The 26172-nt window shown below is 34.5% G+C and overlaps 1 protein-coding gene across 4 annotated transcripts in view; it reads right to left on the reverse strand.

Moving 5' to 3' along the window:
- The window catches only part of LOC132700179 (diacylglycerol kinase 1), a 153876-nt gene that overhangs the window by 84093 nt on the left and 43611 nt on the right, over positions 1 to 26172 (reverse strand). For all 4 annotated transcript variants that reach the window (XM_060667369.1, XM_060667351.1, XM_060667360.1 and 1 more), the window contains exon 3: positions 20952 to 21028. In XM_060667369.1, the coding sequence (XP_060523352.1) occupies positions 20952 to 21028 (77 nt within the window). The remainder of the gene's footprint in view (positions 1 to 20951; positions 21029 to 26172) is intronic.

Below are 26172 nucleotides of genomic sequence, written 5' to 3' on the forward strand. Positions count from 1 at the left end.
GATGTTATAAACTCGTATACAAACCAGGGAAAGACATGACAGTTTTCCAAAAAATATAAATATCTCTTGGTTGCCTTCCATTTTGAGAATAGCTTCATTTATATAAAGAGAGACACAGACATGGCTCAAACGTTAACCAAATATCTTAGATATACGCACGTCGCTGAAAGATGAGTCTGTAGTACGCTATGTTTACTTATGCTTTCTCTTTCCACATTGAGATCCTGGACCGAATTTTGAATTTAAATTTAATTGACATTTTTTGATTTCCGGTTTATGTAATTTCAAACATGGTTGAGTATGAGTAGTAGTGAAACTACAGCATTATTATTTTAAGGTGTATTTTGTTTTCACCACTTTAATTTTAATTAAGTGTGTCACACCAAAGGGATTCCAAATTATTCGACGCATCATTATTGGATTACTTAACTAACAGATCCAGAGCGTGGAGTTCAGCTAATGATTTTAGATTCACACTTGCATTGCATAGCATTAAATAAATTAATTCAAGTTCACGTCTGGCATCAAAAACATTATTCTCCAGGATTATCGAAAGTTCACAACTACGCGGATTGAGCGTAAGGCGCGTTCCAGTTTAAACTTAACTAAGCTGGTTCTGGCTCTTTTAAATATAAACCCAACTTAAACGATTAACACCACACATCTGTCTTTGTTTGCTGCTTTGTTTACTTGCTAAATTAAATTTTCGCAAAAGTCAACATCTGGTCGTGGACCACTTTAATATCTCGGCATCGCTTTAAGGCACATTCTGAAATTTAAACAAAAACACTAATCAAACATTCACCACAATGAACAAGAAAACATTTTTGCTAATCCCGTCCGTAAAATATCTAATTACACACCGATCTAGCGTGCGGGAAGCGTCACTTTACCACGTCAGTTTCGTTTCCCACGGATCTGAGCCACTTCGGACATTTTCGGAATTTTATCGCATGGATTTGGGAGCAATCGGATGTTTTCGGAGATCTTTTCCACGGTTTGAATTTTGACGTTTGTCAATTCTGACGGTCCTGTCAGTGAATGTATTCGTGTTGTTTTTGCAAAAATATACCCAAAAACTATTACACAGAAAAATGTGATGCAATATATCAGACAATTTAAATACTACGTGCTATAAGTTACAATGAAAATCCGGTGGACTAGTCAGTAAGTATAACTTAAGTTTCCCACAGAAATTTTACATGCCGTTCGCTTGAACTTTAGTGGTTTTTACAGTCTTTATATTAATCAGTACCAACAAAATAAAATTGAAGGTGCTTTTTCTTTCTTATACGATCTTAAAAATTTAATCCTCTTAAACGCTCTATCCTTGGATGATTTTTCTTCCATTTACAGTCTTTTTATTTAAATGAACTACTTAATGATCAATTGGAGTTAAAGTTAAATAAACAACATAACGTTTTAAAATTGTGTTTATTCCGTTATTTATGTGACATATCCAATAATACATCTCTTTCTGCCTAACATACACAGTTAAAAAGAGACAATAGCAGAACCGATCGCAACAATAAACGAATAGGTTTAATGGCAACTAGTAAATATTTTGTTTGAATGATACGCAATTTAGTAATCCCATAATGTGTTATGTTTAATTTGTTAAATTGTGATTATTTCGTGACGGTCGTAGAAAAAGTATAGCATGCAACACGTTTGGTAATAGTATATTATGCAACAAGCGACACGAGGGGAGCGAGCGTTTAATAAACGAGTGACTTAAAAAATTTACAGAACGTGTTGCATACTATACTTTTTCTACGACCTTTAGTTTTTGGGCACATTTTCGCAAAACAACACATTCACTGACATGGTCGTCAGAATTGACAAACGTCAAAATTCAAGGAGTGGGAAATATCTCCGAAAACATCTGATTGCTCCCAAATCCGGTAAAATCCCGGAAATGTCCGAAGGGAAACGAACGGTAAAGTGACGCTTCCCGCACGCTAGATCGGTGTGTAATTACGTATATTACAGACGGGAGTAGAAAAACTCTTTATCTCACTCGTTTGCCGCACTTGTTGCATAATATACTATTATCATACTTGGAAAAATGATTGTTTAATATTATTTTACAAATATTACTTTTTCAACTTAAAAATATTTTTTCTCTACTCTGAAAATATCTAATTATCAGGCCTGCGAAAGTTGTAACTTTATAATGTAAACTTCGTTAACTTCATCAACATTGCCGCGAGCCAATTTGAGTGATTATGGTATTTTAGTCAGATGTTTTCAGTTTTTTATTTTAACTTGTTCAATCGTAAATTGTTCCGAGATGGCCAAATGGTATCGGGGCGTTCGAGGCTCGTTCGCGGCAGCGCGGGAGGGAGACCGGCAAAGCGTTTACGTGGAGAAAGAATTTTCCTCGATAGAGAATAGTTATCATTTGTTTTTCATTACAATGTTTTTAAAATACATCTATTTGATAATATTTACAGTGATTAAGCTTAAAATTGAGTTGCATTTTAATTAATTAAAGAAACGAACCTATAATAAATATGTTTGTTTAAAGGTTCTCAATTATCAATATCTTTATCCAATACCTCAACTGCGACTATTTTAAGGATATGGTTGTCAATTAAAACATTTTGGATTTTGCAAAAAATTAATCAGCTACCTAGGATATCCAAGAATAAAAAGTAAAACTTACCTAAGTAGTTATCAGAATAAAAAGTATGAAAAAATTGAAATTGCATTAAAGCGCTTGTATTTGTATGTCTTCATCTAAACATCTCTCTTTATTTGGATAAATGTTTCGGCCGCTTTCGGGTATTCGTCATCCGTAGTTGGTGCCTCGGGTGATTTTGACAAATGCACATTTGTAGTTTTCCTTTTTTTCCATTGACAGTGTTAGAAAAAGTATACTATGCAACACGTTTATGACCTTTTCACGAATCCTCGTTTGTTAAATTCATGACTTTTTACTTCTGGATTCCTCCTGCGTCGGCTTCTTCAAAGCTTGACTGAAACTGAGGTTCTGAAGACCCAGTAGGATGATTGGCGAAACGACTCAGCAAAAACCGACGCAGGAAGAATCCAGAAGTTTTGTAAAAAGTATTACAGTAGCCTGTGGAAGTTTCTTTGAAAAATTAAATTCATGGCTTGTTTATAAAAGTTGTGGCATATTACTTAATGTCTGGTTTTAGATAAATGATAATTGTTTTTGTACAACATTGATATTTTCGGGATTCAGAAATTTGAATTTGCGCGCGCACATGGGCGCAGCGGAAAGTGGGATAGAGTTCGGGTTTCAAGTCTTGTCTAGCACGCCGACGGAACATCACATTTAGTTTAACATCATCTTGTGAGATCAGACTATTTTCTGAACCACTTATCTCCAACATAAGCAATTTTTGGCCATTCGACTGGATTGTAAGCCAGCGCAGGAGATTTTAAAACAAAGAAATTTGATAACGGTTGTTAAGCAACATTTGCGTTTTTTAAACAGCCTAGAGTTACCAACTGAACTGAGGGAATTGTCAAAACAAAGTTTAGCTTCGCAGAATCTCACAGGACTGGCAGAATTCTTGCTAGCAAACATGGTCAAGTCAATGACAAACAAGACAAGTGGCAGGACTGTAGATCGGTCCTGAATACTGGCAGTCAGACTAATTTTGTAACGAACAACTTTGTAGAGCGAGTAGGAGTCGATAAAGAACAAAGAAACATACCAATTGGAAGAATTGATCATCACCTCATCGAAGTAAACTAAAAACTGGTTTCATTGCACATTTCGTGAAGGCTAACGAAACATCACAAGCAACAAGAGTTCTTCGTACTAGACAACATTCCGGGGAATTGCCTACTACAAACATCGATCTTCAAGCATGGAAAGTACCATCTAGAGTGAAGTTAGCAGATCCACCATTTAACAGTCCAAGCGTTATCGTTATGCTCATCGGAGCGGAAATATTGATGAGTATTCTGAAGGGTCAAAAATTGACTATGGAAAGTGGATTACCGTTATTTCAAAATTCTGAATTTGGCTGTATCGTTACTGGAAAAGTGCAACATTGTTTTACAACTGCAATTCAAGTTGACACCTTGTTAATGACTGATTTACTAAATACCACAAATGAAGCAATTTTAGGAGATCAAGAGAAGAAAATATTTGTGAGGAGCATTATCTTCAAAATAAGACCCGAGAAGAAACCGAATAGTACAAAGTACGACTACTTTTTAAGAAATGACCTAACGAAGCATTAGGATAGTCATACACCATGGAATTGAGAAGGTTATATCAACTGAAAAAGAAATTTTAAATAAATGAGACATTAAAACAGGAATACTGTCAATTCATGAAGGGATATTTCAATATAGGACACATGAGTGAAACATTTGACGACAACAGAGCAAGTGGTTATCATCTACCTCGCGACATAGTAGTCAGACAGGAGAGCCTCAATACAAAGATTCGAGTGGTATTTGACGCTAGTGCCGCATCCAATACGGATACATCGCTTTACGATATTCTCATGGTCGAACCAACAATCCAAGAAGACTTATTTTTCGAGCCCATCGGTTTGTTCCAACAGGTGATATTGAGAAGATGTATCGCCAGATACTTGTACATTCAGAGGACACAAAGTTTCAGAAAATTTTGTGGGGATCATCAAAGGCCGATATCGTTAAAAGTTACTTACTAAATACCGTTACATATGAAAATAAATATAAAAAATATTTGAAAATAAAAATGTTGCATCAACTTGCAGAAGACAGCAAAATTAAATATACACATGGCAGCAAAATTTTAGAGAGAGACTTTTATTACGACGACCTTCTCACGGGAACGGAAAATCATAAAACTGCGAAATGATAGCCCTACTCAGAGACTGAGGATTTTATTTGAGAACGTGATCTTCAAATGAACCCATAGTCCTGGAAGGAATGATAGACACCATTCAAAATCCGATGGAACAACTGGACATCACGCAAACTATCGCGACATTAGGACTGCAATGGAATGTATTTCAGGACGTGATTTTGTACAAATTCGACAAAAAAAGGGTCAGGAATCTACAATAAAAAGACGGTTATTATCTCAATTATTCGACCCTCTGGGCCTTTTAGCACCAATCATTTGTAAAGCAACAATTCTGATGCAACGAATATGACAAGCAAACGTTGATTTCACGTTACAGCTACACAGTTTCGGCAAGTTGCTCCAAATTGGCATATTGCCGATGTGTAGTGATTAGTGTTGAAAACTATCGTTTCAACGGCGGGCAGCATGTTCGTGATTCAGAAATTTAAATTTGCACGCGGACAGGCGCAGCGGAGAGTGAGATAGAGTTCGGGTTGTCAGTCCTGTGTAAACGGATCGTGTAGGGCTCGTGAAAGAACTGTCGCTGTGCAGAATCACATTCAGTTTCATATTATTTTGTGAGATTAAATTATTTATTTGGACGTGATTCCATAAATTAAAGAACGGTCCTTCGAATTCGGGTATTTCATTTTCAGAGCCAGTTATCTTAATAATTGATTTTCAATTACTTCAGACCTGTTCAAATTGATTCCAGCTGCTGTAGGAGAAACTATTTATTTAATTTTTGGGCTGCTATTGTTGAACACAGACAAAGAACATAAATGAGTTTTCGGTACATATCATAGAAATACTAGGTAACTACATTATATTTCCCAAAGCATTGAACATTTGACATTCAAATTTTACACAACACACAACACGTGAGACTTAAGGGGGACAAAAGGGAAGGCCGAAATGGGATTGATAAGCCGGCAATATAAGTCGATCGAAAAGTCGATTAGCCGAGAGCCAAGGACAAACCAGACCTTTCAGGGTTAGAGCCGGAAATCCTATGACTATAGAGATTTAGCGCTAGGAGGCCGATGATAAGCCGGCTGATAAGTCCCAGTAATAAGACACTTCGCCAAAGGTTGCTAATGGTCTAAATGCGATATCCTTAAATGTAAAATATATTACTCGAATATAATTGAATACAAATCCTGTTTGGGAAATTCGCCACTGGTAATTATAAATCCAGTCACCATATGAAGTTGGCACAACCCATTACAACGGATTTGTCATCAAATACCTGTGTTGTGCCAATCAAGTTTACCATAGAACTTACAAGCCAGATACATTATTGTTGTTTGTCTTTCTCGGTCTGTCCAAAAGGTATCCTTGTTATCAGTTAATTAATTATTAAAATATATTTATTTGTTTTAAATAAATCTGGAATGAGTGTTTTAATTAATTTGTTAATGTATTTTACGATAGCAAACATGAATTTACTGCAGTAACGTGTGGTTAGTCAGTTGTCAGCCAAGTAATTAGTGTTAGAATTTAACGGAGTGATATTCAACTCAAAATATGTAAGCCGCGGAGTTAAGTTTTTGCTTAATGGCTAACTCACCATAATCCTGCTTTTTAATAAATAAAGGAAGACCTAAATGATTTTGAACATTACTGCTAGAATATAACATCCTATCTTTGTTTCCTTTGTAATATACGTGTTTTTATATAAATGAATTTACCTAAAAAATAGTAATCTTTCTTTTTCTTTTGTATGACATTGCTTAACTGTTAAGTGAGTAAATTTTTCTTTATAAATTATTTATTATATGAATTTCGCCTTTAGAAATACGTTCAATTGATTAATTCTAAATAATTACTACTTTAACTATATTTATTTATAGTATTTATTCTTTTAGTCAAAACAACAATGACAATAATAAAGGTTTCATCGTCTTCATGATTTTTTCAAAGATATAATTTATTTACATGTGTTTATTCCAGAGTTGCAGGAATACGTTGTTGTCAATGCCGCACAATTACACCAAATCAAATCTAGAAGAGCAGACATTAACGAACTAATTCGATAAACAATCTTAATGGACCTGCCACAGAGTATAAACGGACTCGAAATGTTGCTTGGACGCTTCATAGATTTATAATCAAAATTTAAGATAAAAATATTAAGATGGATAACATCAATATGAGAAAAAGCCAAAGAACAAGTTATTTGGGATTTTCTACTAAAAAAAAATAACCATAATAATCTAAACTGTCCCATAAAGTTTCTATATATTTCCGGTTTGTTCTTCTGTTCTTTCGTCTGTATTGGCATTGTGTTTTCCGTTGGCTGCATGAAATCATCATGTAAGCGTACCTAAACAATGTGAATGTTGCGTCCATTCTATTTATAGCTCATTGATTGAAACGGACTTAATGCCAGAAATCGAATAGGATATTTTTAATTGATCTCAAAAGCGGTTTCATTAAATACGAAACCGCGAATGCTTACGTCAGTTTAACTCTCTCAATTACTGTGGTTCCTTCGATATTTTATACCCTCCAAAAGGCCGCAAGATTCAATAATCCATCACTCTTCTCTTGGTCGACATCGCGAATCGCAAGTAATCAGATCCTCGAATGGAAAAATCACCGAGTTGAGTTTCTTTAAGGATGTGACGCCACGTCTTTCTAATGACGTCACTCAATCACGGAAAATGTAATAGGATATCGATTGCCCCTCCTGTTTTGTCCCTCGTGGATATCCGTTGGGAAAGTTGATACACTCGCTTATTAGAATGTCAGTATTAATATAAGACATAAAGAAAATGATATTTATCGAGCATTTTTTCGTAAATAATGAGGGTAGAATGATATAGTTATTAAGGAACTTTTGTTTTCAGTAACAACAAATTGGGAATTTTAGTTTTGTTACAGGTCTAGAAAGTCCGGTTGGGTAATTTTAGTTAGTCAAATGTGAGGTTATGAAATTCTGTATGGACCTAAAATGGAACGAGTGACCTGCGCCGGCCCTGCCTAGGACTGAAAATTCGTCACGAGAAGGCGTGTGTGTTAATTATTATTTGGACTCAATAAGTTTTTAGTTCAGTTTATGTTTTTCGCGGAGTGACTTCCATATATTTTAAAAAACTAACAATAACACTTTTTACAAAACTTCTGGATGATGATTGGCGAAACGTCAGCAAGTTTGACTCAGCAAAAACCAACGCAGCAGGAATCCAGAAGTTTTGTAAAAAGTATTACAGTAGCCTGTGGAAGATTCTTTGAAAAACGTAACAATAACATTTACTGAATAAAATGGACGTTTAGTAGATGTGAATTATATATTAGTTATTATTTGAAATGCGTAAAATTAGTAAAACAAATTAAAACACTTACCAACGTCCACTAAACAATGCATTTCAAAAATCTCGTACGTATATCAAGATGGACCAATTTTTAAACGAATAATGAGGGATTGAAGTGCCAACAGCAAGAAACGATATGCAGAGTTACACTTTTTTATTTGTTCTCGAATTACAACCACTGTTTTAATTTTCAATGTGTATCTAATATTAATGATACAACTAATTTAAATGTCCAAGAGCCATTTGGTTGGTTTTCTTTTAAGATACCTACAGGGTGTGTCTAAAGTGATGCAACTGTCTTTCCTACAAAGGGTTCTTTTATATCATGTTTTGTTGAAAACGTGTAGCCTATTTTGTGCGTTCGTTAGTTGCAGTGTAAGAGCTTTCCGTCTCGCTACAATAAATCATTAGTATTAATGCTAAAGCGAAAACCCCGATAAATATCCATTCTGGTTTGTGACACATCATTACCTTTTGGGGGTATAATGACTTAATCAGTATTTTCTGTCCATTAGGCCGAGAGAATTTTCTTTTTAAATTGACTTCTTTAGTGAGCGATCCTTTTGGAGCCATCCTTCAACAAAAACCTCGTTAAGGGCGGCTTTACTGGGTTCGGCTAAAATTCCTATTGTAGTTCGTTCGTTCGTATTTTGTAAGACCACGGGTTTATATAAAATAATAACAGAAGTCGGCCACAAAGAGATAAAAAGGCCAATTCGTTATATACATTTTTTATATGAATCATTCATTGTTTTAATAATGACCAACACAGGGAAAATTTTAGTTATAATTCATAATTATTTTAAATAATAAGTTACAACAAAAATTTGTGAAATAAATTCGCAATCACATATGTTTGAGGCTCATTTCTATGCTTCGCTTCAATTAGTTACGTTTCAAATTTTTTCGAAGCATTAGTTTTGGTTAGCTTCCGTACAGGGCTCTTCTAGTGCTTTTCAGGGGCAGAAATAATAGATCGGAGTGTCTGAATGCAGCACCCAAGGGCAAGCACGTACGTATCATAATATAATGATGTATTATAGGTTTAAGTTACTTTAAGTTGGCTTTTTTAAAAGCACTTTTCGAAATACAATGTATAATATTGCGACAATATATTCAAATTTTTGAAATTCCTAATATTCATCATTAAATTAATGTCACACTTTTATTAATAAAAGCTTAATAATTTTACAGTCCTATACAGAAAGAATCATTTTAAGAAGAGAAAAAGGCATAACTGCGTGGCAGCAACGCATTCGCTCAGTGACACGTTCAATGATTGAATTTTAAGCGTAATGATTTTATTTCACCGACACCAAATTCAAAATGTGGCGGACTGGTTCTTTATTTAACGACCTACAATAAACCGCGCAAATCGTTTTCGGGGTTCAATGCGTCCAAAATTTGACCTTTGACCTTTCGTTTGGGGAATTGCCTGACATATTTATATCCCTTAATTTGCACTTGTTTGCAGCGTTTTTAACCCATTCCGCTAGATTCTCGTAAATAATGCATAAAGGAGTGCCACCAAAATAAAACTGATGAATTGTTTAATAATAAATTGAAAATTTCCATTGTTAGTGCATAAAGTTAAGTTTTTCATTGGAAACTTGGATGAGATGGATGAAAAAAGGCAAAAAATCAAATTTACTCTGAAATGGTACTAGCTGTAAACATGTTGTATATGCTAACCGCAAAGTGCAAAATCCGTCAACGCGCTAAAATTTTATTTTGCAGACTGACAAATTACATGGCATTACGCAAAATCACTTTTATTTTGGAAAACTGCACTAATGTGTTTTTATTTTATACATTGATTTGACAATTTGATGATAAATAAATAGTATATTACGCAATAAGTGCGGTAAACGGCACGAGCGGAGCAACTGTTTAAAAAACGAGTGATTAAAAACTTTACCGAAGATTGTTAGTTTTTGGGTATATTTTCGCAAAAAACAACACGAATACATTCACTGACATGGCCGTCAGAACTGGCAAACGTCAAAATTCAAGGCGTGGGAAATGCGATTGCACCCAAACCCGTGCGGTAAAATCGTGCGGATCAGTGGGAAACGAAACTGACGTAGTAAAATGACGCTTCCCGCATGCTAGATCGGTGTGTGATTAGGTATTTTACAGACGAGAGTAGAAAAAAGCCATTTTTACACATATTTTTGTTAAATATAAACAAAATTTTCGATCAGTTAGCAGAAGTGTTAACCTGAACTATATTAACATAAGTAGAAATACACACAGGAGTATAGCAGATAGGCGAAATTTAATGCCGGTGTCTGGAGCTTAATTTTCATACAACACTTAATGGCAAAAATCGCACACGGGCATCTAGTGCCGTTTCAGAGTTATAGGGTTTTTTTTTGAAAAAATATGCATTTTATGAAAATCGCTATACTTTTTTTGTTACGGAAAATTTCCATGAAAACATTTCCAAAGCAACTTTTTATGCGAAAATTAAGGGTTTGACGACAATATTTTTTTTTACTCCCGTCTGTAAAATACCTAATAACCCACCGATCTAGCGTGCGGGAAGCGTCGCTTTACCACGTCAGTATCCTTTCCCACGAATCCGAGTCACTTCGGACATTTCCGGGATTTTACCGCACGGATTTGGGAGTAATCGGATGTTTCCCATTTCCCAAGCTTTGAATTTTGACGTTTGTCAATTCTGAAGGTCATGTTTACCGCACTTATTGCATAATATACTATAAAACTAATGGTTTTGCTCCCAAACCCGTGTGTAATATCCCCGAAATATCGAAAGTGGCTACTAGCCGTAGGAAACGAAACTGACGTGGTAGAGTAGAAAAAATCGATCGTTCTGTTGACACCTCATAAAATTATTTATTAAAAATATTGTATTTATTTAATTAAAAAAATCTGCGTAAGAAAATGCTTTAAAAGAAACATAAAACTTTTCAAAACAAAAAAGTTACAGCGATTTTTAAAATATGCACATTTTCGAACTGGAACGGAAACAGATGTTCAGGTGCGATTTTCACCATTATCTTTTTTATGAAAATCGAAATCTAGACACTTACACTAGTTTTCGTCTATCTCGTTTAGGAAGTAAAGTTTCCCTTTCAAATTCGTCCATTTGTCAAATCTTACACTGCACAAATCACTCTGTATTTTAAAGTATAAAATTGGTACCTTTTCTATTTCTATAACCCTTGTAGATTCAATTTGAAACCTACGTTTAACATTTTAACCTTCCTCCCCGGCACATACGCACCGTTACCCAAAAATAGAGTTGCGGATATTAAAATAGCACAAACAACCAATTCTATTAAGCGTGCGTGGCAGTTCAATAATATAGTAATATTCTACCCACTCGTGAATTTATTATTGTACTTAAACCAAATGTCAACAAATGTCCCCCTTTATTTACTGAATAATTAAATAAGATAGCCAAGCTTTCATCTGGCGATCTAATTCAAATAAACTAATTAACAAATGTTTGTTTTACTTATACTTATCAAAGTATCTTTTAAATAGCGCCTAGTTGTTTATGTTTTATAAAGCAACAATCAATATGTACAAAGCAAATCTCACCGGGCTTGCTCGTTATCCTGAAATTTAAAAAGTGGCAATTTTCATTGACGATCATATTAACAAAAGGATGATTAATTTGTGTTGGAAATAAGTGGCTCTCCAGAACAATTTGTATCGCGAGCAAATGGAAATGAAGCTTGTTTTAACTATTCCTCAGGGAATAGCACACCATTTTTTAAATTGTTTATCAGGAATTGTTAATAAAACAGAAACGGATCATCGCTTACAAAGATGAGACACGCAAGTCTTGTTATATATTGGCACGAGACTCGTGAATCACGCTAGCGAACGCGCTTATGTAGAACATTTTGTTTTGTAGAACAAGGACTAAAACAGTCGCAGGCAACAGAAAATTGCGGCCAAATCAACCGAATCAATAGTAACGACGAACCGCAGCCTCTTTCTTTATACTTCATTTTTTTGAAACAGTCAAGGTGGAGTCCGACGCCGGTATGAAATTAATTAGTGGCAGCAACACGTTCTAAAATAAATCCAACTTATTGCATAAAATAGTGCTGGTAAAACCAATGGCCGTAGATTAATACAAAATAATATACTTTCAAATATGGTTTTCTTCATGACAGTACGAGCTATTCCTTTCCAAATGACCGGGACTCTGTCTACAACGGCTATATGGAAACCCGAACTGCAGTAAACAATAAGGAGATCAGATGCATCAGTTTTGGTTAGTTCTGGATTCCTCCTGCGTCGGTTTTTGTTGAGTCGAACTTGCTAACCTTTCGCCAATCATCCTGTTGGGTTCTTGAGAGCTTGACTGAAACTGACTCGCATTTTACTCTGTACCTGCTTATATATGTGCGTAGGTTTTCTGTCAACACAATGAGTCAATTTCACGTCTGATTTTCTGTTGATAAGTATGTCTAAGAATGGGAGGTTATTAATAGTTTCTAATTGAATAGTATCACGCATGTTAAGGCGTATAGATTTTAAATGTCTAAGAAAATCTACTAGGCATTCTTGACCATGAGGCCAAATAACAAAAGTATCATCGTCGTAGCGTTTCCATAATATTGGTTTTAGATGGAAATTTTCGAAAGCTTTCTTCTCAAATATATTTGCGATGACGTTTAGTCAAAATTTTAATCGTTATAAGAAAAATATGTTCCAGAGAAGCATTTTTCAATTAAGATGAGAAGGTTTGGTTAGAAACTAACCAGAATATCATTTGTATCTATTGCTTTTTAATTGTTCAATGAAGTGAAAGGAATTAAGTACGAAACTATCAGTTTTCCCTGTAAATGATTTTAACAAGGAAGCTAGATATCTTGCTAGAGAATATGTTCGAGAACCAATGGTGCTGACAATAGGTCGAAGGGGTAATCCTGGTTTGTGATTCTTTGCGAATCCGTTAGGGCGAGGAATTTTAGAATCATGAGAGGTGACCGATTTTTTCACAGGGTCTGATAGAGGAGAAGCCTTAATGACAGATTTAAGGTTGCGTTCCATAGATGACATAGGATCTTTTTTTAGTTGACTGTATGATCCGTCTGTAAGAATATCTTGAATCCTTTCATAATGTTCATTTGTGTTCATGACCACCGTAGCATTTCCCTTATTTGCTCTTAGAATTCTAATGTCAGGATTAGATATTGGATATTTGAGGGCATATAAGCAGGTACGGAGTAAAATACGAGCCAGTTTCAGTCAAGCTCTGAAGAAGCCAACAGGATGATTGGCGAAACGTTAGCAAGTTCGGCTCAACAAAATTCAAAGCAGGAGGAATCCAGAAGTTTTATAAAAATATTAGAGTAGCCTGTGGAAGTTTCTTTGAAAAATTAACTACTTTATTAAAATGCGTCAAGCCATTTTGGAGTTATCAACATTTATGTTCAAATATCCTTCCTTCCCGTTTCCTTGAGAAGATGAAGTAAAAAGAATTAAGCGAAAAAATTAAACTCGAAAAGAGTTTCCAGAAATTTTCTCGTAGCCCATTTATTTATTAATTTATTTCTTCAAATGTTTAAGACAATTCGTTTCCTTAATGCTCTACATCGCTCTCCTTACTGGGTATACTTTTCTGCTAAATTATCATTGGTTCTTTTCTTCTGGGAATTTGTGTTGTTTACTTTCGCTTGCATTTGCAAATTGTAAATTGATGTACTATTTGGTGTATCCTGTACAAATGTAGAAAGTTTGCTAGGAAAACTAACCAAAAGTTACTAAATAGCAAATTAACAGCATTAGATTTTTCTCTTTCCTAAGCAAAACTAACGATTCGATACTGTTTTAAGCCAACTAGACTTAGCGGTAAGTCTTTGGAATCCGGTACTGAACAAACCTAAAAACTAACCAGAAAGTTGTCCATGAATAAAACGTGGAGCTAGTATTACCTGCCATTAACATACTACGCTTTTTGCAGCCATTGTAACAGTTCAGCAAGAATATCTCAACATAAAAAATATTTTTATATACCGAAAAACTTTTAATTATTAGAAAGCATAAAAACAAAGAATATACAAATAGATGCAATTTCTTATATTTTCGAGCTATTTATTTTAATTATTACTGTCAGAAAGTAAAGTTTTCGTTTTATCCAGTGAAGTGAAGTGAAATAGGTTCGATTTAAACCATCACGACGGAATGGGATTTATATAAAACGGAAAATAACAATCTATTAGGATTTTCCGATAAAAATTCTCAAAGTTTTGACTTTATCTCTTCGTCTTCATCTTATCGGTGATATTTCCGAAAGCAATAAACCGCAGATCCATCATCGTCCCTAGCCAAAAATAAACGACAATGCGAAGTTTTGCCTTTTTCAGTGCGAAATAATTCAACTTTTATTTCCGCTCGGCCTCTTCAAATATGACGGTTTTACACATGTAGATACACGTAGGCGGGAGTTGAATATATGAATATTTTTAAGTTTTGTCAAGTAGAACGAAACCGAAACAATATTTTCCTTTGAATGTTCCACGAATAGCGACATTAATCGCCGGTAAATGAAAATTCACAAATTGTAAATGGAAACATAGTTGATGTTCTGAGAACAATTTACTACTAAACTAAGGTATTCTAGCATTGGTTCATAAATAGTATATTATGCAATAACTTTGATAAATGACATTTTAGTCACGAGCCTGATTTGGCACCAGCGGAGAGAATGTTTAATAAACGAGTGACTGAAGAAGTTTATCGATTAGTTTTTGGGTACATTTTTGCAAAATAGCACCAATATATCCACTAAATGACATATGATGTGATCGTCAGAATTGAAAAACATCAAAATATCATGGGCAAATGTACCGCTTATATATTTTCATATTCATTCAGTCAATTATCATTTAATAAGGGCGGTAAACGGCATTATCTGGCACGAGCGGACCTCAGCGAAGCGACTGTTTAATAAACGAGTAACTTACATTTTTTGCAAAACAACACGAATACATTCATTGGCATGATCGTTACAATTGACAAATGTCAAAACTTAAACCGCGCGGTAAAAGTTCCAAAAACATCCGATTGTCCCCAAACTCGTGCGATAATATCCCGGGGCTCGGATCCGTAGGACAAGAAACTCACGTGGAAAATAATTAGATATTTTGTAGAAGGGAGTAGAAAAACATATGAACCTATTAGTAAATAACATTTGCATTTGCAACTAACATTCAAATTAAGAGCAGAAATGGATGCTACTTTTACATATTAATTCTTAGTTGTTAAATCAGCCATCAATGACGAAAACTAATTGACCAACCTTTTTATTTTTCCTAAAAAAATCCATAACGGACTGTTCAAAACACATTATTTCCTTCAACGTTAATGCAAGGAATTTTGGAGTCACTTGCCGTAGATGAGCGAACCAAACTGATAACATGTCCCAAGATTTGACTCATTTATATTTAAAAGACCGTCAGTATGTACGGAAGGTTGTAATTTATCCAAGTATCCGTATTGCAACCGAACGATTTACATGATATGAAGTGAAATGTATGTTAGTCATATGAAAACTTTAAAGGGTTCCAGGGAGCAGATGCGAATGGATAAAATTCAATTCGGTTAATTTAAATTTCATGAGCCAGAAGATGCTATTAGGAAGTTCGTTCAAATTTTTACTAAGTTATCAATGCGGCAAAATTTTTAGAGGCAATGATTTTACGATTAATTGCAACTCACCAAAAAAAAATGCCGAAAAATTGAAAAGGTTTTTTAACAATTTTTGTTGTTTATAACTATTAAACAGTTAAAAATGACGATTTGGTTAGTTATTGTAACTTAGTAGGATACCGCGTCTTTCTTCATCTGGAAATGGCGATCTAAATTAAGCGTTCAAAGTCGGTAAAATTACCAAACTAGTACTATCTTTTCCATTGATAGCAATGGTGAAAACAGAAAAGCAATTAAATGTAAGGTTTAGGAAAAAAATATGAAAATTGTCACGTACAGAACTTTGAACTAGGATTAAGCTATGAGTTGAGAGATAAAACTCAATTTTCCTTTTATTCAAAGAAGGCTGTGCAATATAATGACAGAAAACTAGATGACCCCCTCTTTATCCCTCCCGTCCCTCTCCCCCTCCCTCTCCTTCCCCTCTTCACATCCCCTCCCTATCCGACTTTTTCTCCCTCCCTTCCCCATATTATCCTCTCTCTCCCTCACCCCCATATCTCTTCCTCCCCCCATTTCCCTCTCCCTCCTGCCCCTCCAACCCTCTCTTTCCATCTCCTCCCCTTCCCCTCTCTCATCCCCCTCTCTTCCTCTACCCCTCTCCTTCACGCCCTCTCCCTCTCCGCTCTCTATCTCTCCCCTTTATCTCCCTCCCTCTTCCTTTCACCCCCTCTATCTCCCTCCCACCCCTTGTCACCCCATCTCTCTCCCTCCCACCGCCTTATCATCCCCTCTCTCTCCCTCTTCCACCCCCTTATCACCCCAATCTCTCCCTCCCAGCCCCATATAACCCTCTCCCCCTTCTCTTTCCCTCCCTCCCTCCTTCTCCATCTCCCCCCTCTGCCAACCTCTTCCTCCCCCCTCTTCCTCCATCCTCCCTACCTCACCCGCCCCCACCCCACTTTCTCTCTCCCTCTTTCTCCCTTCCCGTCCCCTCTCTCTGCGCTCTCACCCTCATCGCCTCACGCCACATGTCTATCTCTCTAATAATGTTAACTACAAAGCTATTTAAAATAGGTAAAACGATTTTGGTTGTTTTTAATTTTATTATGGCGCATTTGTTTTCACACGATCAATCCTGCTGGCTCGTCGGGTCTCATGTCCATATCAGGTCACTGCTCTTTGATGATTTCATTCATTTCCTTTATTACTTTATATAGAATAGACGTCATATAAGGATACAATGGTTGATTTTCACTTATTACAAAGTATATTTGACCACAACTCGAGCGCTCGCTGAAAGCAAACATCTATCCATCGGTTTACCAATTCTCGTGAACGGAAATTATTTGTACAATAACCGGGAAATTGAAAAATCGTCATTTCCCGACATGTGCGCTGACTGACCGATGCCGGCGACCTTCCAGAACAGACATAATGATCTATATAAATAGCCAACTCGCAGGAAGGAATGATAAATGGATCCTCTTCAAGTAACAAGATAAAAAGGATGTTCATGTTCCGTGTAAACGCTTTGCATTTTGTGTTATTTTTGTGCATGCTGCTAAATTGCTTGCGAAAAATTACGAAATAATTTGATTTGCCTGCAAAATAATTTGAAAAAAAAGTTTATCGCCGAATCATCGTTCTAATAGGCAGTAAATTATTTGCTTTCCGACAAATGCGGATGGAGATATTAGTTATCTGTCAATTATTGTCAGCATAGTTTCGACCTAATTAAAAATTCGTGCTTTCGGTAGTGCTAGTTTATTGTCCATTTATGTTCATAAAACTTATGACTGTTTGGTGTATTTTAGATGTAAGGTCTATTTAAATGATCATAATGCCTTTACATCCTATTGTTGTAGCTAGAATTGTACCATTAATACGAGATGGTCGAGGAAAACGGGAAACTGCAAGAATTGTTGGTAAGAGTCTGTAGGCTGTACAAAATATATACCAATGCTACGAGGAGGCTGGCTTAATCACGAAGAGGGAACAAAGGCATGATCGATTTTTGGTGTCCACGCGTTTGCGGAATAGGATAGTTTCTGCTATTTGGCCTCGAAATCAACTTCAAGTGGTTAGAAATGTTAATTTTAGCGAATGGACTGTTAGAACAATCATTCGTGCTATTGGATTGTCTCGACGGCATCGAATAACAAGACAAGACGTAGACTGAAATGATTATGAATGGTTTTTACCTCACTGGGTCAGATGGACGTCGTACAGTATGGAGGAGACCCGGAGAAAGATATGCCCAGGTTGTATTGATAAAATTCTTCCACATGGTGGTGGTTCGGTTATAGTTGGGGTGGGAATCAGTTGGGAAGCATGCACTTAGTTGGTCCTTATACAAAATGGCTCTCTGACAGCTAACAGGTACATTACGGAAGTCCTGGATAATCATGTTATGCCTTTAATGATGGAATTTTTATGCAGGATAATGCTAGATCCCACACGGCCAGAATTATCCGTCAATATCTGGATGAGGTGAGAATTATGCGGTTTGATTGACCATGTCTCAGTCCAGACATGAATCCCATCGAACATGTGTCGGATGAGATGGGATGAGTTGCTCATGCCGGAATGGAACAACATCGACCAAAACGTAATCCGTATTTTAATTCAAAGCATGCCTCGTCGATTACAAGCAATACAAAAACACGTTATTAATTTTCAGGTTTTCTCAATATTATTAATTGTTACTTGTCTCTTGAGTTACCAAATTAAAATTAATTGAGCGTTGTTTATAATAGACATTTTCTGTATTCCGACAAAATCATGAATCGATCATAAGATTCTCAAATTAGATCTTGAATTCGGTTAACCAAATTGAGTAGGAGAGATAATTTACCACCCATTATATCGACGATTCGATTATAAACTTTTTTTCCCAAGAAAGTTGTAATTTCTGGAGTGACCTAAATTTTTTGCTGACCATTGTATTAAAAAATTAGAAAGGAAAATCTCTAATTCGCGACAGAATTCTGATAAGTATTCATCGTTACCTTTTATTTTGATGTAAATATTTTTGATTGGGATGGGCAGTTTTCTGCTCAACAATAATCAAAAATAATAATAATTAAATGAATGTCCATAGTCCACTTTCTAGTTGAAACATAAGAAAACTCCATTCCCAAAGTTTTCTTCGCCATTTTCTGCTTGACGTAAAATTGTAATATTTAAAAAATATACATATACAACATTTTTTTAGTCGCACCTCAATTTTCATAAATGAAATCGCTATTTAGTCGTGGCTATTTGTTGAGCCATTTTTTTCAACAATGAATACACTACTTGCAAGTGTTATTTGCATACGGAAGTTGAGTTTTAACCGGGTTTGACGTCCGAGAGCGGACGCCGGGAGCGATTTTAATTTCTGCCATTTCAGCGGGTTCTGTAAATAATGCCATCTAAAATCTAGCAAAATAGCAGTCTCGTCGGCTCTGATGACAATTTACGTTGTTGGTTGAAATTTTCTGCAAAGAAGCCTCGATAATTATGAAAAGTATTTTGTTTAGTTTTGTTTCAGTATATCTATACAAAATGACTTTGGAAGCGGTCCAATAAAATGCACGGTTTGCAACAAAGATAAAAGTTTAGACATTCTTTTTTTACAAATTTTAAATTATAAGAAACAACGGAACTTTCTAGAAAATATGTATTAAAAACAAATTTATAAGAATATAATGTTGGAAATAACTTATTTAAATCTACATTTTATGTAGATTGAGCATAAATTAGAAAACTGAAAAGAGGTCCAATATGAGACAGCAATATCTACTAGCTTGTTCAGACAGTAACAAAAGTCCTGAACCATATTATTGGACTCAAAACAAATAAATCTGTTAACTAACCTTTTCAATTAAATCTATATAAAATGCCAACTGGCAAAAACTGAATGATGTTAACATTTATCCCACTACCCAAGAAAGCGAACGCGAATAATTCCTCCAAGTATAGAATTATAAGTATGATGAACCACGCTTTAAAGGCTTTTACGATTTGATCACAACATAATTGGTAAACAGTTTGGCTTCAGGAGAGGACATTGCATCAGAAAGGACTTGTTCGCAATACAGGTACTGATTTAATGAGCACGGGGCGTCAATGCAAACGGTAAACCCATGGAAATGCTACTCACAACAAAACGCTATGATTCGAGCAGAAAATACGTCAGCAGCAGCCGCAGTGTGAAAAGGGGAGTGCGCTGCATACTGTCGCTTCTCTTGTCTATTTAATGAAGCATTGGATAATATAGAGGGCGGACTTGTGGTTTAATGAAGAAATAATAAACAACTTGAGTTGAGATGTGCAGAGGATGTCGTTCTTATAGTCGATGCTACTTATAGACTGAGTGTAAAAATGATATTGGAAATCTATAGTTTACTGCAAACAGCGGAGGCAGTTACATAACTGGGCTGCTCTTTGAACAAAGATTGCGAACACTCCAGACAAATAAAATACATTTAACAAGATGCGAAATATACTCTGTTATGTCCTCTCAACCCTTCTGTATAGATGCTTTTGAGATATAGTGCTACCGCCGCATACTCAGAACTTGAACGCACCATGTGATAAATGAAACGGTCCTGCAACGCATCTCACGAGGACCAGAATTACTAGCAAATGTTAAACACAGAAAACTAAAATGCTTTGGATACATTATGCAGAACGAGAAATAGCACCTGCTCCACTCTTACAGGGAAAAATAGAAGGTCGCGTAGCAGCAGGATACAGACAATTATCGTGTAAGTAATATGGAACGATGTGGTAGCCAACGTCCATAGAGGGCAGGCATGAAAAAAAAGAACATTCAGTGAAATATTCAAATTAAAACAAAACAAAACGGTTAATAATAATTCTGTCATCCGGTTTTTCAGCTTTTAGTAATGGCTAACTGCTTAATATCAGGTACAATGGACATTTGGACAATTAAATTAAAAATTGAAATTGAAATTACAATAAAATTAAATTCGATTTAACCACATACGAAGACAAACTTTAAACTTACAAAATTTCAAATTTTCCAAGTTTACGTATTTATTATTTGCGCATGTGATTTGTGAATATAGTGACAACATTGTGTATGCAATGCAAATAACTTTAACTAAGCGCAAAGATGCTGTAAGATAAGTAAGTATAGACATAAGCTTAGCAGTAATACTTACCCCATCAGGATTATGTTTGTAAGGGGGTCCTGTGCCACAAAACTCCACCAAAACATCTTGCAATTTCTTATTTGCATCTGTAAAAAAATGTTACAAATTAGAATAATTTCCATAAAAACATTTGAATGTTACGGTAAAACAATGGTATTAAATTTCTTATAGCTTACCTATTATAAACCCAAATATATCATTCTTTTTTGTTGCATTAACGCGAAACAGGTGTAAATTCCGCAGATTGTCAATCGGGGCCTACTAGATCCGTCCGATATGTAAAGTTCAAGAGGAAGTGCCATACGTGGTTTTCTGGGATTTCGATTTTTTAGTTATATGGTGCTGATGACTTAAATAATTGTTTCCACTGAGAAGTCGCTGAATGTAGAAGCAGTTGTTCTATGTTGCACAGTACCTTTGTACAAGAAGGTCCAATTAAGGAGAGTGGATTAAAGTAAATGTAATATAAAAATGGACGTATTATATTTTTTAAAATTATGGAGATGATATACCAAAATAAATAAGAACTTGAAGTTCAGATTTTCACGAAATTATATATTTTGACATGACGATTGTTTCGACAACACCGTGTCTTTATCAAATTTTCATCACATTTGATAAACAATTGTCATGTCAAAATATATAATTTCGTGAAAATCGGAAGTTTTAGTTCTTATTTATTTTGATAAATGGATTTTCATCAAGTAAAAGCCACCTCAGTTTAATAATAAACCAAGTATGTGAGTAGGTATCTGGGCTGCGCTCCCACTGCTCTTGTATCTTTGATTCAAAATCACCACATTATATTGACAAATTGTTATAAATTGTGGAACCAGGAAATATTTAATTAAAAATATTTCTGCGTATCTTGGTTACACCTCAGCTTTTCCGTATGAATGGATAATATTTTTCCTTATCGTGATGGTAATTGGGACTACTTATCGCTACCTCACCATCTCAATCCTCTTGAATCTGTTATTAGATATTCAATTCTACATTTGATTTGATTAGTAAAACTTTGTTTAATAGGGGGTATACAATAAAATGTTATACATATTATTTAACTATAGTGGAAAAAGTTTGCCTAATTGGCCCTTTGAAAGGGAATTCTCCCTTCTACAGGAATTAGTTTGGGTCTTCGGAGCTCGATTTTCATAAAACGAAAATTGGTAAAAACGGCACATCAGTATCTAGTACGTTTAAGAGTTATAAGTTGTTTTAAAGAATTTAAAGAATTTTTACAAAATCGCTGTAACTCCCTTGTTATGGAAAATGTTGTTTTTCTATAAAAACATTTCCAAAGCAACTCTATACGTAAAATTTAATGTCTGAAATATAATACTTTTTAAGTTACGTTTGACATGACAAACGTCACAATACAAGCCGCTGGTAATAGCTCCGAAAACATCCGATTGCTCCTAAACCCGTGTGGTAATATCCCGGAAATGCCCGAAGTGGCTCGCAGCCGTTGGTAACTAAACTCACGTCGTCAAATGACACTTTCCGTAGGCTGGATCGGTTTGTAATTGGGTATTTTTGAGAAGGTAGTAGAAAAAATTGATTTTTTCCTACGGAATATTCTGTATATTTTTAAATCATTGAAAAGTACTTGAAATTTTTCAATATATACTATATTTTTTTACTACTTTGAACTAGTAGGTTTTAGACGGAGCGGCCATAATACCGAAAATAAACGCGTACTGGAATTGTCAAATTGGGAATTCGATTGTGAGTATGTTGAAAGAAAACAATCTCTTAAAGACATTTTGGAAAGATTGCGACACAATCTAATTAATAGCTTGAGAAGAAATGGCCAAAAATTATACCTCGTCCGTACAAGAAATAATAAGAGCCGTTAACTTTACGTCAGCATAAAAGTCAAAAGACACCAACAAGACTACTAGCAACTAACGTTTAATGAGATTAAAAAAAAAACATACATGCAACATAAACCAGAAAACTTCTTGGTTGAAATGGCTCTAGAAAAATAAAATCGAGTACGCGTTTTCCGTTGATTGCTTGACATGTATTTGAAAGATTAAACTGAAACCTAATGTTTATACAACCAAAATCAAAATGTGGCCCCTGCTATCTCTTTTGTTTTATGGTTACACTGTCCAAAGCTTATTTGTTCAGAGTTCAAAACTTCTATCATAAAAAATATGTCAATCGATATCAAATATGCAATATTTTTCCTTTCAATGATCCATATAAAAACGACTTCTTGGTTGAGAACTAATAAAATGTCAATTTTAGAAATATAATATTCAAGTCATTAAATCCTGCAAAAAAGTTTATATAAAATTTTCCACAAGAAACAAATTACAGCGATTTTTACAATAATGTATATTTTCGATAATCACCCTTTAACTATTATATTTTAATAAAAATCGAGGTCCAGACACACTCATTAGTGTGTGCTAGCATACTCCAAGAAAACAAATTAAAATTCGGCATCTAATTAAATAATAACACTTAATTGATAAGAACGTCATTCAAATGTGTAACAACCCAAAAGCATAATTAAGTCTCTGTCTGAATAATAAAAATCATTATCAAAATAAATAGAAGCAGTTTTGTATCTTCGCAAACTGTGATCAACAACCCTTGGCAGAGAATGTTTGCAATAGAGATTAAATAAATCGAATAAATAGTTTCCGCCGGCGATATGTGGATAGCTAATAAAATCGGAGTTATTCGATAAAACCCGAAATACGGCTAGTCCTGATAGCGGACGGCAATACGAATAAAGAAAAATTAATTCTCATCCCATGCTAGCTACGTCTGTTTCATTCTATCCAACGAAAAATAACTTAAATTTTTTGGGTAAACAATGTTTTATTTATGTCGATTTTTCTGAAAACTTCTAAAATATGAAAGGTTAACATTGTTTCGTGAACAAAAAAAAACAATTCGGGAAAGAGGGGCTACAATTTTATAGTGCAGTACAGTTCGTCGACCACAAACCAGTAAAATGCCGACTGTTCCACTATAAAATAAACATGGTGTGGTCGTATCGACGCCTAGCAAAGGTTGATTTCAAAAAGAAGCATCGAGAAAGGCAATGAAAAAGGCAGTAAAAGGATATATTGAGAAAAAGCAAAGTACTATTCATACTGTGCCTGTGGCGTTTCTGACTTTATCTGCACTAATTGGGATAGTTGGAGGCTGACGGACATAGAAGTCCGCAAAACTGCACATTTTTTGAGCACAATACTCATATTGTTTTGTTTTATACTACACCACAATCATTTATTTTTTAGTTAGTTTATGATATCGTTCCGTCATACTCATAAACAACCCATGGAAACCAACCCTATATATATATATATATATATATATATATATATATATATATATATATATATATATATATATATATATATATATATATATAATCCTTTTGAATTAATCAACAAAATTAAAGATATAAAAATCCCTTCTAACGCAACACTATTGTCTTTTGATGTACAAAACTTATTTCCCAGTATTCCACCTATGGATGTGATAGATTTAGTAGATTTTACCCTAATTCGGAAACAGGTTAATCCATTGGTGAAACAAGATTTATTAGATTGCTTAATGCTATCTTTAGACCAAAATTATTTTGAATTTAATGGACAGATTTATATCTCTAAAGAAGGTTTGATTATGTGAAACCCACTTAGTCCTTTGTTAGCCGAGATTTTTATGGATAATTTGGAAAATATCATACTAGAACATCCTTGAAGTAAAAGTTTTTTATGGTGGTATAGATACGTGGATGATATCTTTGTTTGCTTTGTTGGAACGGACAGACAATTGAATAATTTTTTAAATTACATTAATTCATTACATAATCGTATAAAATTCACTATCGAGATTGAACAGGATAACTCTATTCATTTTTTAGACTTAACTATTACAAAAGCGCAAAACAAATTAGATTTTTCAATATATCATAAACCTTCACACACGGACACAGTCATACATAATAGCTCAAATAACCCTTATACACATAAAATTTAACTCTTTTATACACAGACTTCCTTAATACGCCGCTCACGACAGAAAATTACAACAAAGAACTTATTATCATTAAACAAATTGCACTGAACATCGGCTACAATCCGTCCATTATAGATAAAAAATAAAAAACAAATACAGACAACAGTAAACTCTATTTATCCGAAACCTAATACGGAACGCGAACAATTTAAAACAATTACATACATAGGAGAACCTAGTGAAAAAGTTTCAAAACATTTGTCAAAATGTGGTTTAAAAATAGCTTTCAGAACTAACAACACAATAGGATAATATTAAAAAAACAATAAACGAAATGTCCAAAATCCCAAAAATCAGGTGTCTACAGGTTGAAATGCGGATTTTGTCTTAAAATTTATATTGGACCAACAGGTAGATCCTTCAAGAAACACATTAACGAACATAAAAGAGCGTTTAAAAACAATAGTTTAGATTCTAATTATGCTAGACACACTTAGACATAGAAAAACACATTTTTAACGACAATTTTGATATATTACATACAGCCACAAAAAGTAGAAAATTAAATTTATTGGAAGCCATGGAGATTAACAAAATGAGACATTCAAATGTATTGCTTAACGATCAATTAGATTTAACTACTTCTCCTTTATTGAACTTAAATTATCGCAACAACAGTAATTAACGTTATATGGTCAATTTTCGGTATATATAGTAGAAGGTAGTTTTTAAATATTACATTTGATAAAGACACGGTGTTGTCGCATCAATTGTCATGTCAAAATATATAATTTCGTGAAAATCTGAACTTTTAGTTCTTATTTATTTTGATAAATTGATTTTCATCAAGTAAAACCCACCTCAGTTCAATTTTCGAAACCAACCCTCTTTTTCTAATAGAGAAACAAACGTGAATAGATGGGGTACTCTACTTGTAGCTCAAATTTGAATAAATTCAGCTACCGTTCCGTATTTATCTGTACTCGTTGTTATGGTTAAAAAAAATACAAAAACGTTAATGATCAAAATAAATTCGAGATTGACACAGAAAACCGAAAAGCTACCCAATTATTTGTTTCGTTTGTGTAATTTTGGAGAAAAAATAACCAAGGGTTTAAAACAACAGTAAAGTGAAAGTGGGGTAATAAAAAAATAAAATGCCTATGGAGTTTTTATTCCCTTAAGATTTATTATTCTATAATTTAGCATTTCGTTGGCAATAAAGTTTTAAATAATAATCACT

Source organism: Cylas formicarius, unplaced genomic scaffold (assembly GCF_029955315.1).
Source record: "Cylas formicarius isolate icCylForm1 unplaced genomic scaffold, icCylForm1.1 PGA_scaffold_10__41_contigs__length_53128322, whole genome shotgun sequence".
Taxonomy (NCBI): Eukaryota; Metazoa; Arthropoda; class Insecta; order Coleoptera; family Brentidae; genus Cylas; species Cylas formicarius.